Below are 23,125 nucleotides of genomic sequence, written 5' to 3' on the forward strand. Positions count from 1 at the left end.
ATCTATAATCACTAATCAATAGGATTCAAACAAATTTATAAACTGAAAAATCATCAAACAAAAAAATAATAGTAACATTTACCTCCATTCAACACGCCCTTTGAAAACAGCATTAAAAAGGTAAAAGGTCAAATTTTTAAAATGTTTATGCATACAAATGAAATAATCAGAGATTCGAGTCTAACAATTTTAATACATGCGCCTGGTAGGCTAAATATGAAAGCTCATTCAGAGACGAAAAAAAAGTGCAATGGAATGTTCTTATAATTAAAAAAAATTTACATTTTATGTAGTGAAAAACCTATACGCCATATTTTAAATGGTCAAAAAAAAAATTTTGTACACAAGCTTCTGTTAAATTTTTGGTGCGAAAACAATAGAGCTCTTGCACTAAAGAAAAGAAGATTCCATTGACCATAAATAGATTTTTCAAACCGCATTACTTCAAACTATGAACGTTTCCTGAAAACTATGTTGATTTTTCTTATTTCAATTATTTTACTTTAATTATAACAATTTAGCGAGATAATGAATATACAATTCATTGGAGAAATTATGAAGCATTATATAATTATATCACCAAAAGCATACAATTTTAAGTAGTTAATTAACTACCCCAAAATGGGATGAATAGAAACAAAACTTTGTAAAAGCATAAAACTTATTCCCATATTATATACACAAAATAATTTTCGTTTCAATCTACTTTTCAGTTGGCTAACATGATAATGGAAAATGCTTTTGTGAATATAATATGGGAATATGTGTTTGTGCTTTTATAAAGTTTCATTTCTATTCACCCCGTTTCCCGGTTCTAAATATTATTTTGTTCGTTACATGCTACTTCTCTGCTAGTAATTGAAGGTTGTTCTGATACAAAATAAAAAATTCATCATTCTCAACTAAAACATTAAATGGCTACTTCATATTCTTTTGCGAAATTCAATACATAATATTGTAAAAGGAAGAAATATGTAAAATATAAGTGTTTTAATAACAACTTTATATAACTTTACTTGCACATTTCATGAGTACACATTTACAATGAGTTTCAAAACATTGCAAGACTATTCACACTTTTAAACATATGAGTAATTCATAGTAAATAATGTATGAATGTGAATAATAATGAGAAATAAAAACTTTTATGCAAAATGAATCAGAGCAATTACCGGTCTCTTTTATGCTTCTTAGCAGCTTTGTGTTTTTTCGAAGCTGGAGACTCATCAGATCTGAAATAAAGGAAGTGAAAAATCAGTTTGAAATCAAATAATTAAACAAAGAAAAAACGGGTTCACAACCCCGCCCTCATCACAGTGGTCGGCTGAAGCTTGTTTTTCTGTGGTTCCCAACTTTGAGGTGCAAATGGGAGCAGCTCTTCCCCTTAAAAAGTCTCGCCACAGAGAGCAACAAGAGAGGCCTACAATGGTACAATTATTTAATCACTGCACTTTACCTATAGTCAAGAGAAATTTATGGTAGATGGCAGCACTACACATAACAAGAATTAAACAGAAAGCAAACTTCATGTTAGGTTCACACCATGTACACACACATTCTGCATGTGCATTCGTTAGAAATTTCATAGGGGAATATGTACAAGGTGCATGTACGGTTAAGCCATAAAAATTACTTTTGCCATCAAAATGACCACTACTATTTTTATTTTTTAAATGAAAAAAAAGTTATTCGATTTAAGATTTCTGACCTACCGTTTAGTTGAAGTAGTTTTCTTCTTCTCATTTGCAACATCATCTTCTTTCTCCGGAGATGGAGATGACAATGGATCAGGCACAAGACTAAAAAAAGCAGAAAATAATTTCAAAATGTTTCTAACAGTACTGATTTTTCAGACAGACAGAACTGGTCAATTAAATGTCAAGAATCTCTGACAACACAAAAATAGGTCACAAGAAGGGAAAAGCCACTACAGTAGTACCTCTGCTAACAAAGATAATTTGTTCTAGAATCACGTTTGTGAGCCGAAATCTTTGTTAACTAAAAAGTTAAAATTTTCCATAAGTTTCTATTGAGTGTAGTTTAATTTATTCACGGTGCTGCCCAAAATTTAAAAACAAGTAGTCAAAAACACTGTGAAGCCCTATAAAAAGAAGTAAGAAAACTTGACCAAAACCTGAGATAAAAAATTAAAAATTATATAAATGAGAATTTACAGGAAAATGAGATTCTCTCTCTCATGGGCGGAGATACGGGGGGGGGGGCATCAAAAGTGAAGCCTACTGATCTAATGTATATGAATAGACATCATCATGTCTCCCCAGTAATAATCATTGTGCCCCCCCCCCAGACTTTCATGTTTATCTCTGCCTATGCTCCCTCTCTGAAAATCTTTTTAATTTAAAATATCAACACAATCCAGTGGATCCCCATCCATTTGTGATTGGGTCACCTTATTCCTGTGCACATGCAGATGGAAAAGATAGGCCTACAAAGTCCAGACCATTTAATTTGATGCTGAAAGAACAAGTGCATTGAAAACTTTTAAGACTATTATTAATAGCCATTTTTTCCCCGCAAAATGCATTTCCTTTTAGCTTAATCTTTCATTTTATGGAAGTTTTATGAAGTGGTTCAAAACTTTCTTAAAGAAAAATGAAGGCAAATCTGGAAGATTTTGAGGTGAGAATTAATTTCAGCCTGAGTGACAGTAACTCTGAAAAATCATTAAAAAATCTTTGTTAGCCAAAAAGTTTTTAAGCTGAGGCATTCATTAGTCAAGGTATCACTGTATTGTTAGGTACACACTGACACTTCCAGCAAAACTCAATTGGTAGTAAATTGCCCATGGCAATAGACCAGAGTTGTGCTCAATTTGAAAGAAAGAAAGGGGGAAAAAAAAGGTATCACTGTATTTAGACAAATATTGATTTTGCCCACGTTTGCAGTGCAATGGCTACATTTATGAAATGCCTGTGCTGAATATTGTTTTATAAATATTTAAAACTTACTAAAGAGCTTTAATCATGGTAAAATGCAATTAGTACCAATATTATGAAATTGAGCGTTGGATCATTGATTTGACAGAGGTGTACAAAATTTATCAGGTAGCTTAGCATTTCAGGTCAGTTTGACATAGAGGAAAGGGGCAAAACGGGCATATAAATCTGGATAAAGAAAATCTGGACACAGGCGTAAGCAGGATTTTTTTTTGTGGGTGAGGGGTTATGTTTTGTTCTGCAAAATAACACTGTAATCTTGGCTGAAGGGAGTAAGCCCCTCCCACCCCCATGTAAGCCAATACATCTGGATGTAGGAAAATAATCCTAAATCTGGAAAAATCATGATATATGATTTGATGGCCGCTTTTTGGCCGCTGTGGTGGTCGAGTGGTCATAGTGACGGACTCGCGATGCGAGGATCCGGGTTCGAACCCCACAGTGGTGGTCGGCTGAAGTTGGTTTTCTGTGGTTCCCAACTTCAAGGCGCAAATGCGAGCCGATCTCCCCGTTAAAAAGTCTCGCCACAGAGAGCAACTGTCCTACAACGATAAATCATTCAATCATAACACTTCACTCATAGTTAGAAAAACTGGTGGCAGATGGCAGCACTACACATAACAAGCATTACAGTGAAACAAAAACTTCACGTCAGGTTTCACTACACGTACATGCACATTCCCGCATGTACCGATTCGTTGGGGGTTCCGCGCGGGGGGGGGGGGGTGTGGTGTAGCAGTAGTAGGTAGGGCCTCCAAAAAAATGGCTCGGAGATCCATGATGTTCTTAAGTCAGCCACCTCGTTGGGCAGTTTTCCTGTTGTGGCGTTGTATTTGTATTTGTATTTGTATTTGAGGTTCACATTTACTTTTAAAACAAAGTAAGAAACAAATTTTGAAAGGATTGTGTGAGCAGATCCTTGACTTGACTGAAAATGTAGTCATTTCTCTTGTTTATCATTTGGTTTGGGCGATTATAAAAAAAAAAAAGCATCACATAATTTCATCACTATTTTTTTTATAAAAAACATTAAGAAAATGCATATTATTCAAAGGGAAAGTTTACAGGAATCAGATCGAAGACCAAACTGATTAACTAATAAAATTTCATATCTGTTATTTTCTATAAGGTAATGGATTTTTGAGCTTATATATGGATTTCTACTTCTACAGCCTAAGATTAGTATATGATTACAGAACTACAAGGGCTTTGTGCAAATCAAGCAGCTGTATTTTTTTTATTTTTTTTTTGCAACTAGCCATCTGCTGTTTCATTATATCACTAAGATAATGCAAAGCTTATTCACCTGTACTTCTTTTTCTGTGCTTCAGCCGCAGCAGCAGCAGCTTCTTTAGCCTTGTGTTCTGGATCCAATGAACTGCCTTCTACAAAATACTGACTGATCCCAAGTGCTTCTCTCATCTTCATATTCTTCTCCTGGTTTGCTTCAGCCATCTGGTGGCTCTCTTTCACACTAAAATTAAATAGAGAGGGGGAAAAAAATTAAGAATATCATTCAAAATATTTTTGAAGCAAGCATTCGAGATCACATTCAAAAGAAGGGGTACCATTCAATATAAATTTTTATACACGGTTCTCAACAAAAAAAAATTTGCTCCACCATTTCCTTGCCCAAAACTTCATTGATCAAAACTCCTAACAAAAGAAACAGAATTCAAACCCTCAACCTTTAAAGTGTTTTTCAAAATAGTTTATTTTCCTGCTTCACAGAATTTTTCCTTGACTTTTACCAAATATTTTCATATTTCCCTGACTCTCCAAGTCACTTGGAACAATGTTATTTAAAAAAAATGATATACAGATGACTCAGTGGGGGTTCTAAGGTAAGTTGAATTTCTGATATTGATTCTAATAAAAGGTAAAAAATATCCAAACGCAAACATTATGACAAGGTACCATGTAATGAGGGGTTCACTGTGATTTTATAAATCACTAGCTATTATACCTGGTGCTGCCCAGGTTTTCTTCAATTATTGGGAGGATTCAAAAAGTGGCAAACCATTATAAAGGAATAAGATATTATACATAGGCCTATACTGGCAGCATTAAAGTGACAAAACATTGTAAAGGCATATACATGTCTGAAACATATTGTTTGGGAACCCCGGTAGCCGAAGTAAACATTCCAAAAGTCATTTTTGAGATCCAGGAACTATTGCTGCCTGACAGTTTTTTTGGTTTTTTTTTTGGCCATTTTAGACATTCTTCCTGCCATGACAAACTTTTGAAGTAGCCTATCATTCAAGTTGAGCCCTATTTAGTCTATTTGCAAAATTAGGTTAAGATCCGTCTAAAATTGTAAATTTGTATAGAGAACAGACGCACAAATACAGAAAATCAATTTTATATGCAGTAAAGCCTGTATTTAACAGAACCTGTATTAAGCAGAAACCTGTCTTTCTCCCATGATTTCAATGCCAAAATACACATTAAAAAACCTGGATAGCACGGAACCTGTCTAAAGCGGAAATGGAAAGGAAAACTGTATGCTCTAATAGAAAATTTCATACAAACACTACAAATGTTTCCCAAACCAATAAACCAAGGAAATCATACAAAATGTTGAACTGCTCTATCAAAATTTTTTAAGCAATCTCTGCTTGCCAATGCGAGTTCTGCATCATCCGTTCCTACATTTGCGAAAACTGTTTACGTACTTCATGCAGTGATTTTAATACGCCATACGTAGTAAGGCAGTTGCTTCTTGAAGTTGTTACAAATTTTTTTTGGAAAAGCAGCCTTTTCTATGGGAGAAATTGGCAAAAAGGTTCAATTTTTAAATGATGTACAAGACATAAAAAGTTGCGCGCAAGCTGCTTCCCATGATCGCAGTTTGCTGAGGATTACAAACATAGATGACAATGTACAAACTGAACCTGACACAACAAATATAGGTACTCCCAATAAAAATTTTAGAGAAGGTAAAAAAGATGAAGATGAGATAAATGTAGTCATTTTGGCAGAAAAACGGTGTAGGGTGATGTTTTATATAGATGATGTCGAAACCTTAAAATACTGCAGCAAACAAAACTGTTTGCTGAAAGCCAGGCAGTAAAGGCACTGCATATAGATATATCTATTATATTTACCTTTATTCACCAGTGGAAAAAATAAAAATTATTTATTTTCACAGGACTTTTTCCAATTTTTTATTCACTATTCGGCAATGTGAATAGTTAATGTATGTAATGGACTCTATATACAGTGTAATATTAAAGTAAATACAGTGCATATTTTTAACAAATAATGTATCATTCAAGTGAATAAATATTTGTAATTATAGAGTAAAATTATGTGCATTACTTTATTTATTATTTAAAAATTAATTACTTTAAAAAATGATTTACTTCATTTTCAATTTATTTATTTTTATTTTATTTAAATTTTATACGAGATCCTTGCATAATTTTACACATTTTGTCAATTGAACCTCTATTAAGCGGAAGCCTGTGTTCAATGGAAAAAAATCTCCGTCCCGTGTAATTCCATTGAAGACAGATTTTATTGATTTATATACAAAATATAATATACCATTGTATATTGACTTATATAAAACATGAAAATCAGTACAAAACAAGGAAGAAAGAGGGAAATGTATTATTTTTTGGATCTTTTAGGAGCTAAATTCCCTCAGTTAGCTCATTTTTGTGATGTTTTTTCAATTTGAGATGGAAATGCATTATTTTCATGAATAAGTTCTGCTAATGACTTAAACAACATATCTGAAAAAAATGTATCTGAATTTAATATTTTTCTTTTTTATTAACAAAAACTTTAAATTTTAATTAAAAATTAAAATAATTAAAATTAGGAATGAAAGAAACTTCATGTTACACAAAAAAGACAAAAGAAAATTAGAATTTTGTTTTCAAATTTCTGTTGATGCTTATAAGTATATAATAATGCAAATAAAATGACTTTATAAAATGACGTTCTAAACTAAGAATGAGGATAAATTCTTGAAAAATTAATTTCCTGAAAAAAAAGATTTTTCAAGATACAAATTTCAAAATTCACAATAATACTCTCTCGTATTTGACCCTTTTCATTCACAAAAATACAAAAAAGACTGCTTTACATTTTTTGTTTTTTAACCAAGTTTTGCACAAACCCAATGCCAGTTGTTTAACCAGTTATCTGGGCAATTACAATTAATTTCTTCTTTTTTCCCTTTTTAAAAGTTTGAAACTAATAAAATATATTTTCCCTGATAAAAACATTTTATGAATGCATCAAAACTGACTTCATTATGTTCTTAACTGTGTTTTTAAATCATCAACAAAAAAATTATAATAATTGAAATAATCACTAATTAGTTTTCAAAAATTGAAATAATTAGAATGAAAATCGGCACGACGTCCTATTTTGTTATTACCAGGTGACTAGTTAAGAGTTAATCACGCTTTATAATCATAAAAATAAAGAAAATTTATGCTGAACTTTTTAATAATAATAAAGAAGATTCTCATATTATCTCACAACATGAATTGAAAACTTCAAAAACGGAAGGAAAGTACTAAATCCACCATCTTCAAACATTGCAATTAACGTAGATACATATAAAAAGAATTACCATATCTCTACTGTCATAGCGAAAAAATAACGATTGGTGCAGGAAACATGGATTCTGTTATCAGTCTGGACGCGCTAAAGAGCGGACCGCATCTGGGTGGGAAATCCACTGAAAATCTCCGGTCGAAAAGCCAAAACTGGTATATAAACACCCAAGAATACGGATCGATCATCCCTTGAGTTGAATGTGTGCCGCCTTCAACTCCCGCCCCCGCACGCAAGTCCCAACGTCGGCATTGCAACACATTCGTTCAGAACGGAAACGTCCTCGAGAACATCGTGACACGAAAATGCAATATACATCTAGAACCGATGATTCCGATCCAGAGTGATAACCTGATCATTTTTGTTCGCAACACGATCGTTTTCCTCATACGAGGACTAATCAGACTATATAACCTACAGTTTACAGGCGATCTCGTACGGCAACATTCAGTACAGCGATATCTCGGATAACGAACGCATCGGCTTTTTGGCTAACAAAGATTTTTCCGTGATTTTTTTCTGCTGCGGCTAATGAATACAAATTCGGCTGACGAACATTTTTGTTGATATGGACGCACGTGCTGATATAAAACAGATGCGTCGTGAGCTGAATTTTGGCGCCAATCATCTCCAGAATTACTCTTTCTTGAGTCCGATTAACTCATGTTCACCTCGGAATCTTTTTCCACATGTACGTCACTTGTTTTTCTGAAACTTTTGTAATCATTTCATGAGATGGAAAGATGAAAGATTTAGCAAATAGAAAATGCATCGAATAACGTACTGAATAATAATGCATTAAAGAATAAAGTCTTGGGTTTTTTTTTCATAACATACGTTGTTTCAATACATGACTTAGCATCAAACTGAACGGTCTGGACATATTATTTTAGGCTTATCTCTTCCAGCTAATGTATCAGACACAAGAATGAGCTAACTCAATCACAAATGGAAGAGGTCACCTACGAAGTCGACGGTATATCGGTCTCCTATGCAATCATAATTTTTTTTTTAGTAGTATATAAAAAGGAAATTTTTAAGGGGGACTCCGCTTTGAGATGATGTGGATAATGCTGAGATAATCTCATACTATCTTGTATGCATTTTATGTGAAAATCTGGAATTTCAAGTAACATAATATCTCACCTAAAAGGACTAAAATTCGTAATAAGTTCTGTTTGGCTAACCACCGGTATCAGAAGATTCTGTTGTCGGTTGTGAATCCAACTTAAGAAATTCAGTATATTTGTTTGCAAAGATATCGTAGAAGAAATTTTATTTTGTCGAAAAAACAACAAAATAGTAAGATATTTTCGATTTCACCGATAATTGCTTCCATTGGGATAACTCGACTTTCGAAGTACAACGAAGTTTTTAATTTCCCGTGAATTTCTTATTGCTTATCAAGCCGGTACGGATATATCTACGTTCGCATATAACGAATATTTTCACTGCTTTTTCCGACTTCGTTATAAGCGGGTCCGACTTGCAAACAAAAGTGCAATACTCTTCTTTCGTTCTTAGCGTCACAGTAATACAATATCAGAAATAAAAACCGATCACAACTGGAATCCTTAGAAGAAGACTTAAGTATGCATGTTCAAATGTTCAAAATTCGACCATGCAAAAAAGAAAATATCGTACACAAGCGTTAAGCTCCGATACCTAATTAAGTTTTTGTTTCAGGAATTCTAATTATTCTTTAATTACAAATTATGATGAATTGTTTTGCACATTTGTTAATAATTAAATTATTAAAAAGTACTTTTTTAAAAGTCACTTTAAATAATGTTGATGAAATATACAAAAAGTTGAAAAACACTGCCTCAGCTAGTGGTATTAGAAAGGAAGGGCGAATTCAAGTGGCAGCGATGTTTGCTTGCGGTCATCTTGTTATCGTTTCTATTGTACTTCTGGGTCAGGAAAGATTTTGAAAAAGACAAACCGGGAATCGAATTCACAACACCTCTGAATATATTTTAGGCTCGTCTACTTCCGCGTGCTTGGGCGTGTCCTTTAGTGATTTGTTGAAATTCCCTCATCAATGTGTACAGACGTCACGAAATATTTCATGGCGAGCCAAGCAGCGAGCACGAGATGAATACCCAACTTTGGGTGACTTGCGTTGCGTGCATTCAACGCAGGACAAAAAGTTTCTAAATATGTATTGGTTAAAGGTGATGGGTAATAGGAAATGTACAAAAAATAAAACTTGTATTCTAAAAAAAAAAAAATACATGTGTATACATACGGCACAGTTCAAAGTGAACGACTTAAATGAAATCTACCTATATTACTTTTGAATATTTTCCTAACTGAAAGTGTTTCTATGCTCACCAGTTTTTGAACTTAAAGAGTGTATCTTATATATGCATGTATATGTTCTTTATACAAATCTACAATTTTAGACCGATCGTCGCTAAATTTTGCATAAATACTAAACAGAACCGAGATTGAACCACAGGCCACTTTAAAAGTTCATCAGAACTGGGCAAATGCCCGAAATGGGTAAAAACGTCGGGCAACAATGGTTCATGGGCTCCAACAGTCACTTTCGGAATGTTTACTTTGGCTACCTTGATTCCCTAACCATGCCTTTCAGACATGCACATGCCTTTACAATGGTTTGTCACTTCTTTGATGCTGCCAGTATTATATAATATAACAGTTTATTCCTTTATAATGGTCTGTCATTTTTCCAATCCTCCCAGTAATTATTATAAAAGGACATTATTTGGCACACTGTATATTGTATGCAATCTCAGTCATCTAAACATTTTGTCACAACAATTTTTTTTTATGTACGCTAGATTCTGACCAGACAAACTGTTGATATCGAAGGCCTACATTGGAATTCAAAAGGGGATGAACAAATGTTTAGGAAACCAAGCCAGGATTAGGACATCACCAGCTACAAAACACTAAAGCTGGTATTGGTTAAGGATATAGAGATCTGCGGAAAAAATAACATTGGCGAATTGCGTAAACAAAAGAAAAAATTACATTTCTTTCTCTTCACACACGAAATTGAGAAAGGATACCAAAAGTTTAAAATAAGGTTTATATCACATTAGTCTTAAAAGGGAAAGTATTATTAACAAATTACAAACTATTAACACATTGTCGACGAGAAACGGGGCAAGACGTCTTTCATTTGTCACGTACAGAAGTTACTAAATGAAAGCGGAGCACGGTAGAATGAATGGTTATAAACTAACCAATATAACGGCATATAACAATAGTTTTAATAAATTTAATAAAATAAAGCGAGGGGCCTGGGCCGCAACTAGGGGAAGCAGATGTTTGGTGACGGGTACCGGACCAAAGGGGGCGCAAATTTCACCCTTTAACCTCTCCTTCAACATTACAAGGAGGCGCCAAAATACGTGCTTGCTCCAGCTGACCAAGTATCTACTTGAAGCCCGACACATGATGGTGGACGCGATATATCCGATTGCGAAACATCCGAGGTTCTACCGTTGATAGAAAATTCCTGCGGGAACAGAGAACCGAGTCATTTCGCAGTATAGCGTACAATGTGGCAAGACATGATTTCATACACTTTTTAATTTATATTTGAATCCGAAACTCCAAATGCGTTAATAATACACTGCACCTATCATTTTTACTTCAAAATATGGGACACATATGACAGCACCATAGCGTAACACTAACATCATAAATACGTTAAGGCCACACGTACACTCAGAGAGAGCACATGCATTTATCCATTCATTGAAAATTCCTCAGAAAAATATTTACGGGCTGGATATACGGTTAAGTAGGCAAGAGAACACCTATTGACAGTAAATTTGTAGAATGTGCAGTAGAAGTAATAGAGATAAATCTCAAGAAGTTGTATTATTGTTAACATATAGGAAAGGAACAGGCTTTCCATTCTTTCTCCCTCTTTTTATCATCCTTTCCCCATGTTCATTCATCAAACCTTAGCGACGGAGACGAAAAAGAAAGTTATGGCTGACAAGGAAAGGTTCCCACGATGATGTCTTCAAAAAGTTTCGAAATAATTACCCCACTGATTCTACTCATTTAAATATGCACAGAAATATAAAAAAATCCGGAGGAATTTTTATGGGTTACTAGAAAAAAAATTAAAATATTTGAACGCCAATAGAGACCAAAAATTAATTTAGCCCCTTCGCTTAAGAGCTATTGGCAAGAAATTCTGGTGATCTCTATTTGATGAATGGGCGATAAATATGATAACCTTGTCCTAATGTAACCACACATTAAAAAAAAGGGAAAGAAAGTGAAGGGGGGAAAAGAAAAGGAAGGAAAAAAAAAACCAAATGAAAAAAACCAGTATAATAGATAAGTACAGATAAGAGAGTAGGTAAGTATATATACGGGGTGATTATAAAAAAAACTATCCCGACATATGGGGCCCCTAACTATCATACCATTCACAGAAACTGAATGAAATTTTGGCATAAGGTATTTTGAGGTATGCGCTCAAGAATGATATGGAAAACAACAGTGTCACTCTAACAGTTACGGTTACGGTGAGAAAATTTCGAAAATATCAAATGGCAACACCAAGTTTTTGGTATTGGAATGCGATCTCCATACTGAAAAACACTAAATAGCGTTGGAATGGCACCTGTAGCACGAAAATCCCCGGAGCTAGGCAAGGAAAAAGTAAAAAGGACTTTGCCGTGCACCAGAGCATTAATGTTCGTTTCTTCGGCTGAGATCCCAGCCTGATTAGTCCTCCACAAGGTCACGTGGAAAATTTGTGAAACACAATAAAATGCTTTATTTTATGCTGCTTCTCTGTCCTTATTGGTTGTCCTCACTTTCAGCCTATCTACCGCCGGTGATTTTCATGCTACAGTTGCCGTTCGAACGCTATTTAGGGTTTTTCACAATGGAGATCACATTCCAATACAAAAAACTTGGTGTTGCCATTTGATATTTTCGAAATTTTCTCACTGTAACCGTAACTGTTAGAGTGACACTGTTGTTTTCCATATCATTCTTGAGCGCATACATCAAAATACCTTAGCCAAAATTTCATTCAGTTTCTGTGAATGGTATGATAGTTAGGGGCCCATATGTCGGGATTGTTTTTTTATAATCACCCTGTATTTCTCTTTTCACCCTCTCTATCTACCTGCTATATCCAATGACTACAGTTGAAATGAACTTCAGTGACGTCAAAGCTTCGGGTGGTGGCGTTCTATTATAGATGGTGTTGGTACAGCACTCGAAAAGAAAGGAGGAAAACAAAAGATAAAGGGAAAGGGGAGCAATAGTGTGTAAAAATAGTGGAAAGAATTTTTTCATAGTTATCGCCAAGGAGCGCGAGAGGCGATGAGTAGCCAACTGTTGTCATTTTTAATCATTTTTGGTGGCTTTGATACTTGCACACCACCGGTAATTTTTTTGTTTTCAAGTGTCTGTGGATAAGATTAATGTGCTTAATTTTTTCATAATTTTTTCGAGGACACCTTTTGACCCTTTCTTTATGAGGTAGAGGGGGGAAAAATCCGTTTGCAGGGTTACTAAAAAAGAGCCTCGAGAGAGATGGGGAGAAAGCGCAAATGTATTTTTCCATATACCCATGTGTATATGGGATGACAGTAAAGGAACGATAGTTCTATATACTCTCGTCCCTGTACGTTAAGGGGTAAATTATATAAAACTACAGTAAGAAGGAAAAACACATGTATTTTTATAAATTTTGGTCCCAGTTGTTAGAACCATACTTGTATGCAAAATTGTACTCCGACTTATGTGATAGATGAGACCGATGATAATCGCGTAACTTCGGGAAATTGGTGTATTGTAAATCATACCAGGTTTTCTTTCTAGCAATTCTATTGCTTCTAATGCTTGTTCTGAGTCCCAATCAGACTCGGCCACAGAGGCTAAACTGAGTTTCGTTCACGTGACACTGCATTTTACGGAAAACTGCAGTTCCTTTCTTCTTCCCTAAATATACAGCACGTTATGATTTTTAAACTTTTGTACTTAATACAGTAAATCTTGTCTTTAACGGAACCTGTATTAAGCGGAAACCTGTCTTCAACGGAAAAAATATTGGTCCCGTGATTTCAATGCTTAAAATACACGTTGAAAAACCTGGATTGAACGGTCTAACGCGGAAACGGAAAGAAAAACTGTATGCCTTAACGGAAAATTTCACACAAACACTACGAATGTTTCCCAAACCAATAGGCCAAGGAAATCACAAAATGTTGAAGTGCTCTACCGAATTTTTTTTATGCAATCTATGCTTGCCAATGTTAGTTCTGCATCATCTACTCCCACATGAACATAAACCGTTTCCGAACTCGATACTCTGATTTTAATAAGCCATATGTAGTAAGGCAGTTACTTCCTGAAATTATAACAAAACCTTTCGGAAAAACAGGCTTTTCTACAGGAGTAAACAATGCAAAGGTTCAATTTACAAATGATATATGCAAGACTTACAAAATTGCATGCAAACTGCTTTCCGTGATCGCAGCGCTGAGGATAACATAAACATAGACGACAACGTACAAACTGAACCTGACACGATGTAGACGCTCTCACTGAAACTTTTAGAAAAAGTCAAAAAGGGAAGGATGAACATGAGACGAATGTCGTCATTTTCAGAAGAAAAAACAGTGTAGGGTGAAGTTTTATACAGATGCTGTCAAAACCTTCAAAGAACTGCATAAATTTTGCTTTATAGCATAGACTCGGGCATTTTTTGTATGATTTCTGAAACAAAACTGTTTACTGGTTTTTTTTTTTTTTTTTTTGAAAGTCAGGCAATAAAGGGCGTGAACTGCATACACAAAACTCTGTTATTGACCATTTGTAATTATAATTTAATAACTAATTATTAATAATTTATTTTAAAAAATCATTTACTTCATTTTCAATTAATTAATTTTTATTTTATTTAAATTTTATACGAGATCGTTACATAATTTTTTCACATTATGTCAATTGAACCTCTATTAAGCGCGCGCGCGGAAACGTATTCAACGAAAAAATATTGGTCCACTGCGATTCCGTTGAAGACAGATTTTACTGCACTTATATTTGATGTGAATTTTTTTCATTATTTTCGTTACTGCAAGCTGCAGCTGCTTTTTTTTTAAGTTAAAAATCCATCTACATTCCTTCATCAACTCGAACGGAATATTTAAATCAGCCAATAAGGCTTGGTACATGTTTTAAAAAAATGATGCCTAATTTCAACAATCAACGGTGCATCAAATTTGAATATAAACCATGTCGGCAGTTTCGCGTTCTTTCGAAGAAAAAAACTAACCAAGACGTGATCCGATTTGAAATGCATGCATGGAAACATGCGTATAATCCGATTTCCCGCCGCCAGATCAATGCAATGATTGCATACAACGATTAGGCAACGGTCATGGGATCTCAAAGAAATAACGATGTCTCTGAAGTTAATTAAGTAGGAAAAAAATACACGTGTGCAAATATGTAGGTCCATCTTGTGATAAGTACAACACACGAATCAAACAGAGAAAACCAATCGGGTACAAGTTGAATGTGGCTGAGCATTGCCAGTTAAATATCACGAACATTTTATTTGTTTTTCGAGCAGGTGATAATCGATCGAATGAAAATAATAAACTTTGCTCACACAAACAACGTGATCTCCAGATAGTCGTTCTCAATCTTGCTCCATCTTGCATAAATTATTCCCTCCGGCTGTGCTCACAGAGCATCGGTCTCAGCAGAAACTACATATGCAATAGATCGCATCTGATCTTCGAGCAGAAATATATAATCCAATTCACTCAAATAATATACACGTCCTTTTCAAAAAAATTAGAACACCCCAGAAATTTACGAGAGCAGATCACGAAATGGTCAAATCGGAAAACTCAAATTAACAGTAGAGTTGCAATTTGCATTTCCGTCTTCTAAGAGGCTCTTCTTGAGCATATCGGTAGCAAAAAAAGTTTGCATAAAGTAGACTGAATGCACCGTAAAATACCAAATTACTTTTTCCTCTTTGTTTCAAAAAATCAGAGTACCCCGAAAGTTATTTAAAAACATCTGACTTTAAACGTATTATTACATGAATATTTTACATATAAATTTACATCAACTTGATTGAATAAGTGTTGTGTGTCTTTCCTGGTTATGTATGTGAATCTAGAATAGTTCTCAATTTTCGCATTATGTGTAGAAAAACGGGGCATTTCTGCAAACGCAAAATTAAATGCATAATTGCTTCAACAGTATGAGAAAACGCGTGCTGATATTGTACCGTGGCCATCTTTGAACTTTTGACCATGAATTTTATTCATCAAGACATTAAGACATTGAATTTATGAGTTTCCAACACAGATCTGGATAGAACCTCAGCCATGAATTCCATCATTTCATCTTCGCAATTGTAGAGCCGATAGCAGCTGGTTCGCAATTGATTAGACCTTTTTTCAGCTCGACTCCACAATCCATACGAATATCAATGATACGTAATAAGATCAGCGTCAGGTACAATTATCAGATATCACGAAATAACCGAAGTATCAATGATGCTTGATGAACATTGCCGAATTCTTGATACGATCTGTGTTTTCCCATCTTCAAACAGTCTCCAGCTGCTGGAACCAAAAATTATAGACCAATGAATCAGAAGAATTCTCTATATGGAAGTGTCCATTAGGCTCTTTACCTTTTGATTCCAGTAGTTGAAGACGTATGAAAATGGAAATTTCATTTGCCATCAAGATTTTGATTAGGTCTAAGAAGCTATATTGATGCTGCAGCAACTCACATAGGCAAAATCTTGATGGCAAATAAAATTTCCATCTTAACACGAGTCTTCAACTTCTAGAACCAAAAATTAACTTCGTTGAGAGAAGTCCTCTGATTCATTGGTCCCTATTTTTTGGTTCCAGCAGCTGAAGACTGAAGATGGAAAACACAGATCGCATCAAGAATTCGGCATTGTGAATGAAGCATCATCGATACTTCGGTGATTTCACTGCATCTGTCACGTACAACTCAGTTCGGACCGCGGTGCCGCAGCCTTCGCTCACAAAATCCAAGAGACGCAACGAGAGTCCCCTTGATGTGCCGACCGTCGGCACGTCGCCCCTAAACTTGGCGCTCGCCTAGTGTGTGTTGCTTGGCTCGCGATGAAATATTTTGTGACAGCCGGAAACATGGATGGGAAATCTCAACAAACCACTCAAGGACTAAAAACGACTAATTTGCAGCGAGTGAATGCAATGTCACAAGTCTGCCGGGAACTTTTGTTTTCACTGGAAAGTCAGTACGCATTCAGCTTCAAAATTAGATGGCAGCACCTAGAACACATACGTATCACACCTCAAAGAAAAAGCATGCTTACGTTTAGAGACAAAATACGTATAAGCAAGCATTTCCCAACAAGTAAAGTTCCGTTAGAAATTCCCCAGATGGATGTTTACGAGGTGCATGTGCGGTTTATTATAATAATGATATAGTAGTGGTATTAGTATTTTATAGTAGTGGCCTCCTTCGGAATCAGAAAACCAATCAACCACTTTGCGGAATGGCAATCTCGTGCACTTTAAATGGGAAAACTGTCATTTATGTACCATTTCATATGTCTATGGTTAAAACCATTTTGAATCGAGTTAATTCTATTACTTCTAAAAAAAAAATCTCCAGGCTGCTGTTAACAGGTTGATACGGATTCATATATCATATACCGTAAATACCAAACTCATTATTTTAGCTATGCTCATCCCATAGATATGATTTTCTTTCAGTTTTTAAATTCAAAGGTAGGGATAAAAAAAAGACAACGTCCAAGCAAACATATGCATCATATATTTAAACGGATAATAACCCTCGTTATCCAAAGGAACTTGGGTACACAATGACATCACGGTGCAAAGAAAGAAGGCAAATGACTGATCCCTAAGGCTGGAAGGCATTTCTGGTAAACACGTGGATTCAGCAATACAAACGTGAATACCACTACCTTATTCTACCAACAACACTACTACTATGTACAGCTGAATTCACAGAACTTCTGCGTACTAGCGTCTCAGAAAAAGACTCCCTGAACAGCTCTGACACTACTCTAACTAGAAATTTTACTCTTGACGAACTCTTTATTATTGTTTTTTAAAAATCGTTTTTCTTTCCAAAAAAAATTTAATTACAGCATAAATATAGTTGAGTTTATCAATTTGGTTTATTTATGAAAATTTTTACACAACGGACGCGCCAAAGGATGCGCATGCCAAATCTATATATATATATATATATATATAAAATTGGTTTTCTGTGCGTGTCTGTGTGTGTATGTTTTCTACAGAAATCTACAATTTGAGACCGATCTTTGCCAGATTTCATATATACCAAACAGGAACCGGCTTGAACGATAGGCTACTTCAAAAGTTCGTAAGAGCTGGGCAAAAACTGTCGGGCAATCATGGTTCTTGTGCCTCAACAATAACTTTTGTTATGTTTGCATTGGTTACCGTGGTTCCCCAACAATGCCTTTCAGACATGTTTGTCCCTTCTCTTATGCCCCGGTACATAAAAAAAACCGGGCAGAGCTAGGTATTATAGCTAGTTTTTATAAGATTAGAGAAGTAGTTCAATTATTTGAAGAATAACACAGATTTGTACTTGAAGGCGAAATCCGTTTAATGCTCGATATTAGTGTGATCATGATGCAAAAACAAGCATCACAATGTACATGGAACATTTTGATTGACTAAACTGGTTGATTCGATATTTATTACACTACCTTAAAGCGTGATGAAGTTCACCAAACAAATTGGATCTCAAAACAAACGTCAATGATATATTCGACTGTTCCCTATTATAATATTGAAATCAATGAAAAAAAATTTCTGAAGATTATTAAATATATTGTAAAATTCATTAATATGATCAATTATATTCATAATTCCTCACCTGAAAATGCAACCGGAAATTTCTAGGGATCCCGGCAAAAAAATAAGGTTGAACCAGATCATATTTATATACTCAAACGTCTTTAGAAGTTAGTTTCTCAAACTTTTAGAAGATGCAATTGAATTGTTCAATTGCATCTTCTAAAATGCATGCTTCTGGTGATAATAATTTTTCCGGCATGTCTAATTTGAGTATATAAATATGATCTGGTTCAACCTTATTTTTTTGCCGGGATCCCTAGAAATTTCCGGTTGCATTTTCAGGTGAGGAATCCCGGAAGAGAAACCTCAATTCTGAGCAACCAAATAATTTTGCCTTGATTATCACTCGTCGTCACCATCTCTGCAAAAATCCAGTGATTATGCTTAAATTTGAAGCATTAGCATTTTTCAAGTAAAATCGCTTAAGTCGGGGTATTGCTGCCCTTTTTGTTCCGTGGAGGATTAATCTCGTAACCATCAAGAGTTCCACTCAAACAATAACACTGGAAAATATTTGTATTGAGATGGTGTTAGAAAGCCTAATAACAGTTATGAACTAGGAAAACAAACTCACTAAGCTATGGGGTACAAATAGTATTTAGGGGGGGAGGAAACAAACATCACCTAAAGAAATAGAATTTCATGTGATGAAAGCTAGATCCGATATTTCAAAAGATAATTCAATAGAGAAAATCAAAAATCAACTCTAAAATTATCACAATTTGATTTTCCTTCACCAAAAATTGACAAGTCAGGGTAAGCTCAGCTTGTAAACATAAGCCATGGGGGGAGGGGAAACAAGATAGTATCAAGCAGAAGTGTCTGCTAATATGTGGGGCTCTATATAGAATTGCATACGGCAGAAGGGTGCAGGAAAAGCCAGAAAGTGATGAAAATATGAAGCACACGCACTGTTAGTTCCCTCCTCACTCACAATAATTGAACCAGGCCATACAAATCATGTGTCGAAGTTTACCCACGTATGTGGGCAATACGACCTATGACTCATCACTCCGGGGGAAGCAGAAGAATGCCGAAACCTTGCAGGATGGCTCACTGGCATCAACTACACAAGCTATTTTTCCGATATGCTGTTCTCTTTCGCCTGCGAATCCTCAAGCCGAGGGGGGAAACAGCACACGGCACGCGACAGCTCCTCAGAGAGAACAGGAAATCAGGGAAAGCCACAAGGGAAAAAACAGGAGCTCAAAATGGCGGCGTAATACTGAAATGCAGGGAGAGCGATTTGGATTATACAAAGAGAGCTTATTAAATCGAAGCCTGTCCCACACAACGGGCTACTGAGGAGCGCGGAATGATTAGAGTCGCGGCAGAGCAGGGAGGACAATAATGCTGCTCTAAAGCGCCGAATTTCGTAAAGGAAGAGCGATTTTATGGACAAATGATTCAAATGATTTTAGGTCCCGTACCACGTTCTGTTTATTTATTTCAATTCTTTTTCTTCTTCTTTTTTCGTGAGGCAGAAGTAAAAAGTATTTTAGAATTATCAAAAGGTTGAGAAAGTATGCAGCATCCGGTGGACATTTTATATTACACAATGTGAATTTCTATGCATTTCATGTATGTGTATATATGACGCGTGTAAGATAACAGATGATATGGGGCCCTCTAATTACTTCTAATAAAATAGAACACCCATTCTTTTAACTAAATCAATCCTTCCCGACCGGGGTGCAGCGAGATATTATGGAGGTAAATCAAAAAATATTACGGTCCACTTAAGGTCTTAAAGTAAATAAAGTCAAATCAATTACTGTCATGCATGACTTATGGGATAAGTCGCCATCAGTGACAGTGCTAGCAATGTGAGCTTGGGCTGAGCATGATTCTGTCCCGTTTAGCGCACACGAGCTCTAAGGAAAGAGGATTCGCCGGCTTTGCAGTTTAGCCACTTTACGATCAAGGACGTAATATTGCGTCCAAACATCTGTGGAATAAATTCAAAAAAGTTCTTTCCGTTTTCTTTCCTCTCCCCTAATCACCGCGAAGCTTTGTTGCAACCCTAAAAAGTACTACTTTTTTTTAAAAAATCTCCGTGATGTATCCTTCTACTATATACATCTAAGAGCTAAAAAGAACAAGTAGGTGAGGGTGAAAAGTGAAATCTACTTCGTACCTACTCTTACTCTATTATCTGTAAGTATCGCAGATAAGAGAGGGGAGAGAGAGAGAGAGATACGAGTATAATATAGATAAGTATATATTGTATCTCTTTCTCTATTATACTTATATGTATTATGCTGTTTTCCTTTCATTTGGTTTTTTCCTTACTTTCTTTTTCTTTTCCTAACATGCGGTTAGGTTAGGAGAAGGTTACCATATTTATCGTCGCTTCATCAAACAGAGATCATCTGAATTTCTTGCCAATAGCTTGTAAGTGAAGCGGTTAGGTCTAGGGCACTTACCCGGCAAGCGAGAGGACGTGGGTTCGATTCCCAGCAAGTCCAGTGGAATTTGATTTCTTCGATTTATCTTTGCATCAGCCAGCTGTCGAAACCTTCGTAATAATAGCGGAGAGTGGCATCGCCTTCGGATAAGCTGAAAGACCTCATTTTTGTCAACACTTGTTAAGATTGCAAGATGCAATGGATATGTACTTTCCATCTCTTTCCACTGAGAATGTCGACTGGTTTGTCTCACCATTTGATTTCGCAAACAGCGCTGAGGAAATAGATTTCACTGGTTGAGAACGAGATGAATTTATCGATTTTCGAGCCGATTCCACACTCAAAGGTAAGTTCACCAAGAGTGAGGCGTCGGCGGCTGCTTTTTGGCTTGGACTGAGAGGAGTATCCTAACCCGATGAAGAAAGTAATTATCGCACTTTTGCCCTTTTCAACATATCTATGCCAGCAAGCCTTCTCTGCTATGGCGACAATAAAATACAAAGCAAGAAATAGACTGCAAGACCTTGAGGACAATTAACGTGTTTGTTGCCAACTGCAAGGCCTGATTTCAAGTATCAGTGCTCTAAGCATTAATAACAAGTTTTATATTTATGATTAATCTCACAAAATTCGATGTATTTTTACTCAGTGATTTTTGTTGTAGTAAACTGTATTCAAGAAAGGGTGCCCCAAGTTTTTAATGTTATTCCCAAGGGTGCCGCGAACTTGGAAACGCTGAACTAAATTAAATCTTGGAACGTTCTCCAACCCCATCTCATCTGTTATCACAACCAAAATCGCTACAGTACCCAATGTCCAGGGAAATATATTATTATACTTTTGTGTGTTTGTATATTTTAGTCTATATATGAAGGTTTGTTTTTTGTTGGCTTAATAATATAGGGCTGGAAGAGAGAGATCTCGGCAACGAAATAAGTTCAGTGGCAGAGTTCTGACATTTATCCATTCAGCATCGGGAGGAACAAAAAATTCACAATATTCTCACTCGGTTTGAATCAAAACCGATATTTTATATTAAGGGCCGTTCAAGTATTACGTCATCATCGAGGGGGGGGGTTTCGATTTGCTGACTTTTGATGACAAGGGGGGAGGGGGGGTTTGAATAATGCTTACGTCAGCAACCACCCTTTATGAAAATATCAGTTAGGATTCAGAGGGGCAGAGCCGATGACGAAATTTTGCTGACAAGGGGGGGGGTCAAAAATGGCTAAAAATTTGCTTACGTAATACTTGAACGGCCTCTTACGATGGACGAACCGAAAAAAAAAATGGTACTGCACAGATATTGTAAATGTACACAGTTGTCAATAGAGTGAACACTTTTAAGTATTTGGGGAAATTTTTGAGATTCAAATCTTCTATCTTAAAAAGCACATTAACTATTTGAGTGTAGAATTAAATCGTAACATTCATGAAATTTTATTTTATCAAGAATAAATGTTCCCAATCCATTTTAAAACTACAGTCGCCCCCCCCCCCCCGCCCATATTTGCGGGGGTTACGTTCCGGAGGTGGCCGCGAATACGGAAAAACTACGAATAACCGTAACAATGGGTTTTTTTCCCCATATCTCGTTTATTGAACATCATGAGAAGAGCAGGGTGACGCAGAGGGTAGAAGGGAATGTAAAAGAGGGTGCAGCGATTGTTGGCGATGTTTTCTGATTCGGAAATTATGATTTCTGTTTGCCGTTTCTTCTCTTCTGCGTATCATCAAGTACACTGGTGTAAGAAATTAAGAGAATTTGCAGACCTGGTCGATTATCTCTAGAACTACTGTATCGATTTTAATGAAATTTGATATGTACATACATTGATACAATACAAAACAAATAACCATTCAATAATTGTAATACACACGCATGATCGTGCGTAACACTCGTTGGAGTCGGAAGGTATGAAACAGCGGTTGCTGAATAAACAAAAAAATGGGTTAATAGATGCGTTAATAGGGGGTATGGTCCCCTCTTACAGATATACAGGTCTCGCAGCGTGATTGCATACTTGAAATAAGGCAGTTTATCATTTCCTGTGGCAATTGGTCCCACTCGTTCAGCAACGCTGTTTTCATTCCCTGGATGGTTCCCGGAGGGGGGTTGCGAGTTGCAATTACCCTCCCCAGAGCGTCCCAGACATGCTCTATAGGGTTAAGGTCTGGAGATCTGGCTGGCCAATCGGCCATCCGGCTAATATCCTCACTCTCTAGAAAATCGTCGAGCAGAAGAACTCTATGTGTCCTCGCGTTATCGTCCATTGAAATG

General features: G+C 35.9%; 1 protein-coding gene across 9 annotated transcripts in view; it reads right to left on the reverse strand.

The window, feature by feature from the left end:
• Srrm234 (Serine-arginine repetitive matrix 2/3/4) overlaps positions 1–23,125 on the reverse strand; it is a 103,963-nt gene that overhangs the window by 45,715 nt on the left and 35,123 nt on the right. For 8 of the 9 annotated variants that reach the window (XR_016193358.1, XR_016193355.1, XM_089237305.1 and 5 more), the window contains 3 exons: positions 4,264–4,431; positions 1,713–1,799; positions 1,173–1,232 (listed from right to left, as the gene is read on the reverse strand). Coding sequence is in view for 7 of the 9 variants with exons in the window: in XM_089237305.1 (XP_089093431.1) it covers positions 1,173–1,232; positions 1,713–1,799; positions 4,264–4,431 (315 nt within the window). In the remaining 2 variants the exon portion in view is untranslated. Of the gene's footprint in view, positions 1–1,172; positions 1,233–1,712; positions 1,800–4,263; positions 4,432–7,551; positions 7,680–23,125 lie in introns of those variants that run through there. The other variant, XM_089237328.1, reaches the window with a different exon arrangement.

This window comes from Pholcus phalangioides, unplaced genomic scaffold (genome assembly GCF_987345545.1).
Source record: "Pholcus phalangioides strain wild (caught in Gottingen) unplaced genomic scaffold, Ppha-v1.0 ptg000002l_1, whole genome shotgun sequence".
NCBI classification, from domain to species: domain Eukaryota; kingdom Metazoa; phylum Arthropoda; class Arachnida; order Araneae; family Pholcidae; genus Pholcus; species Pholcus phalangioides.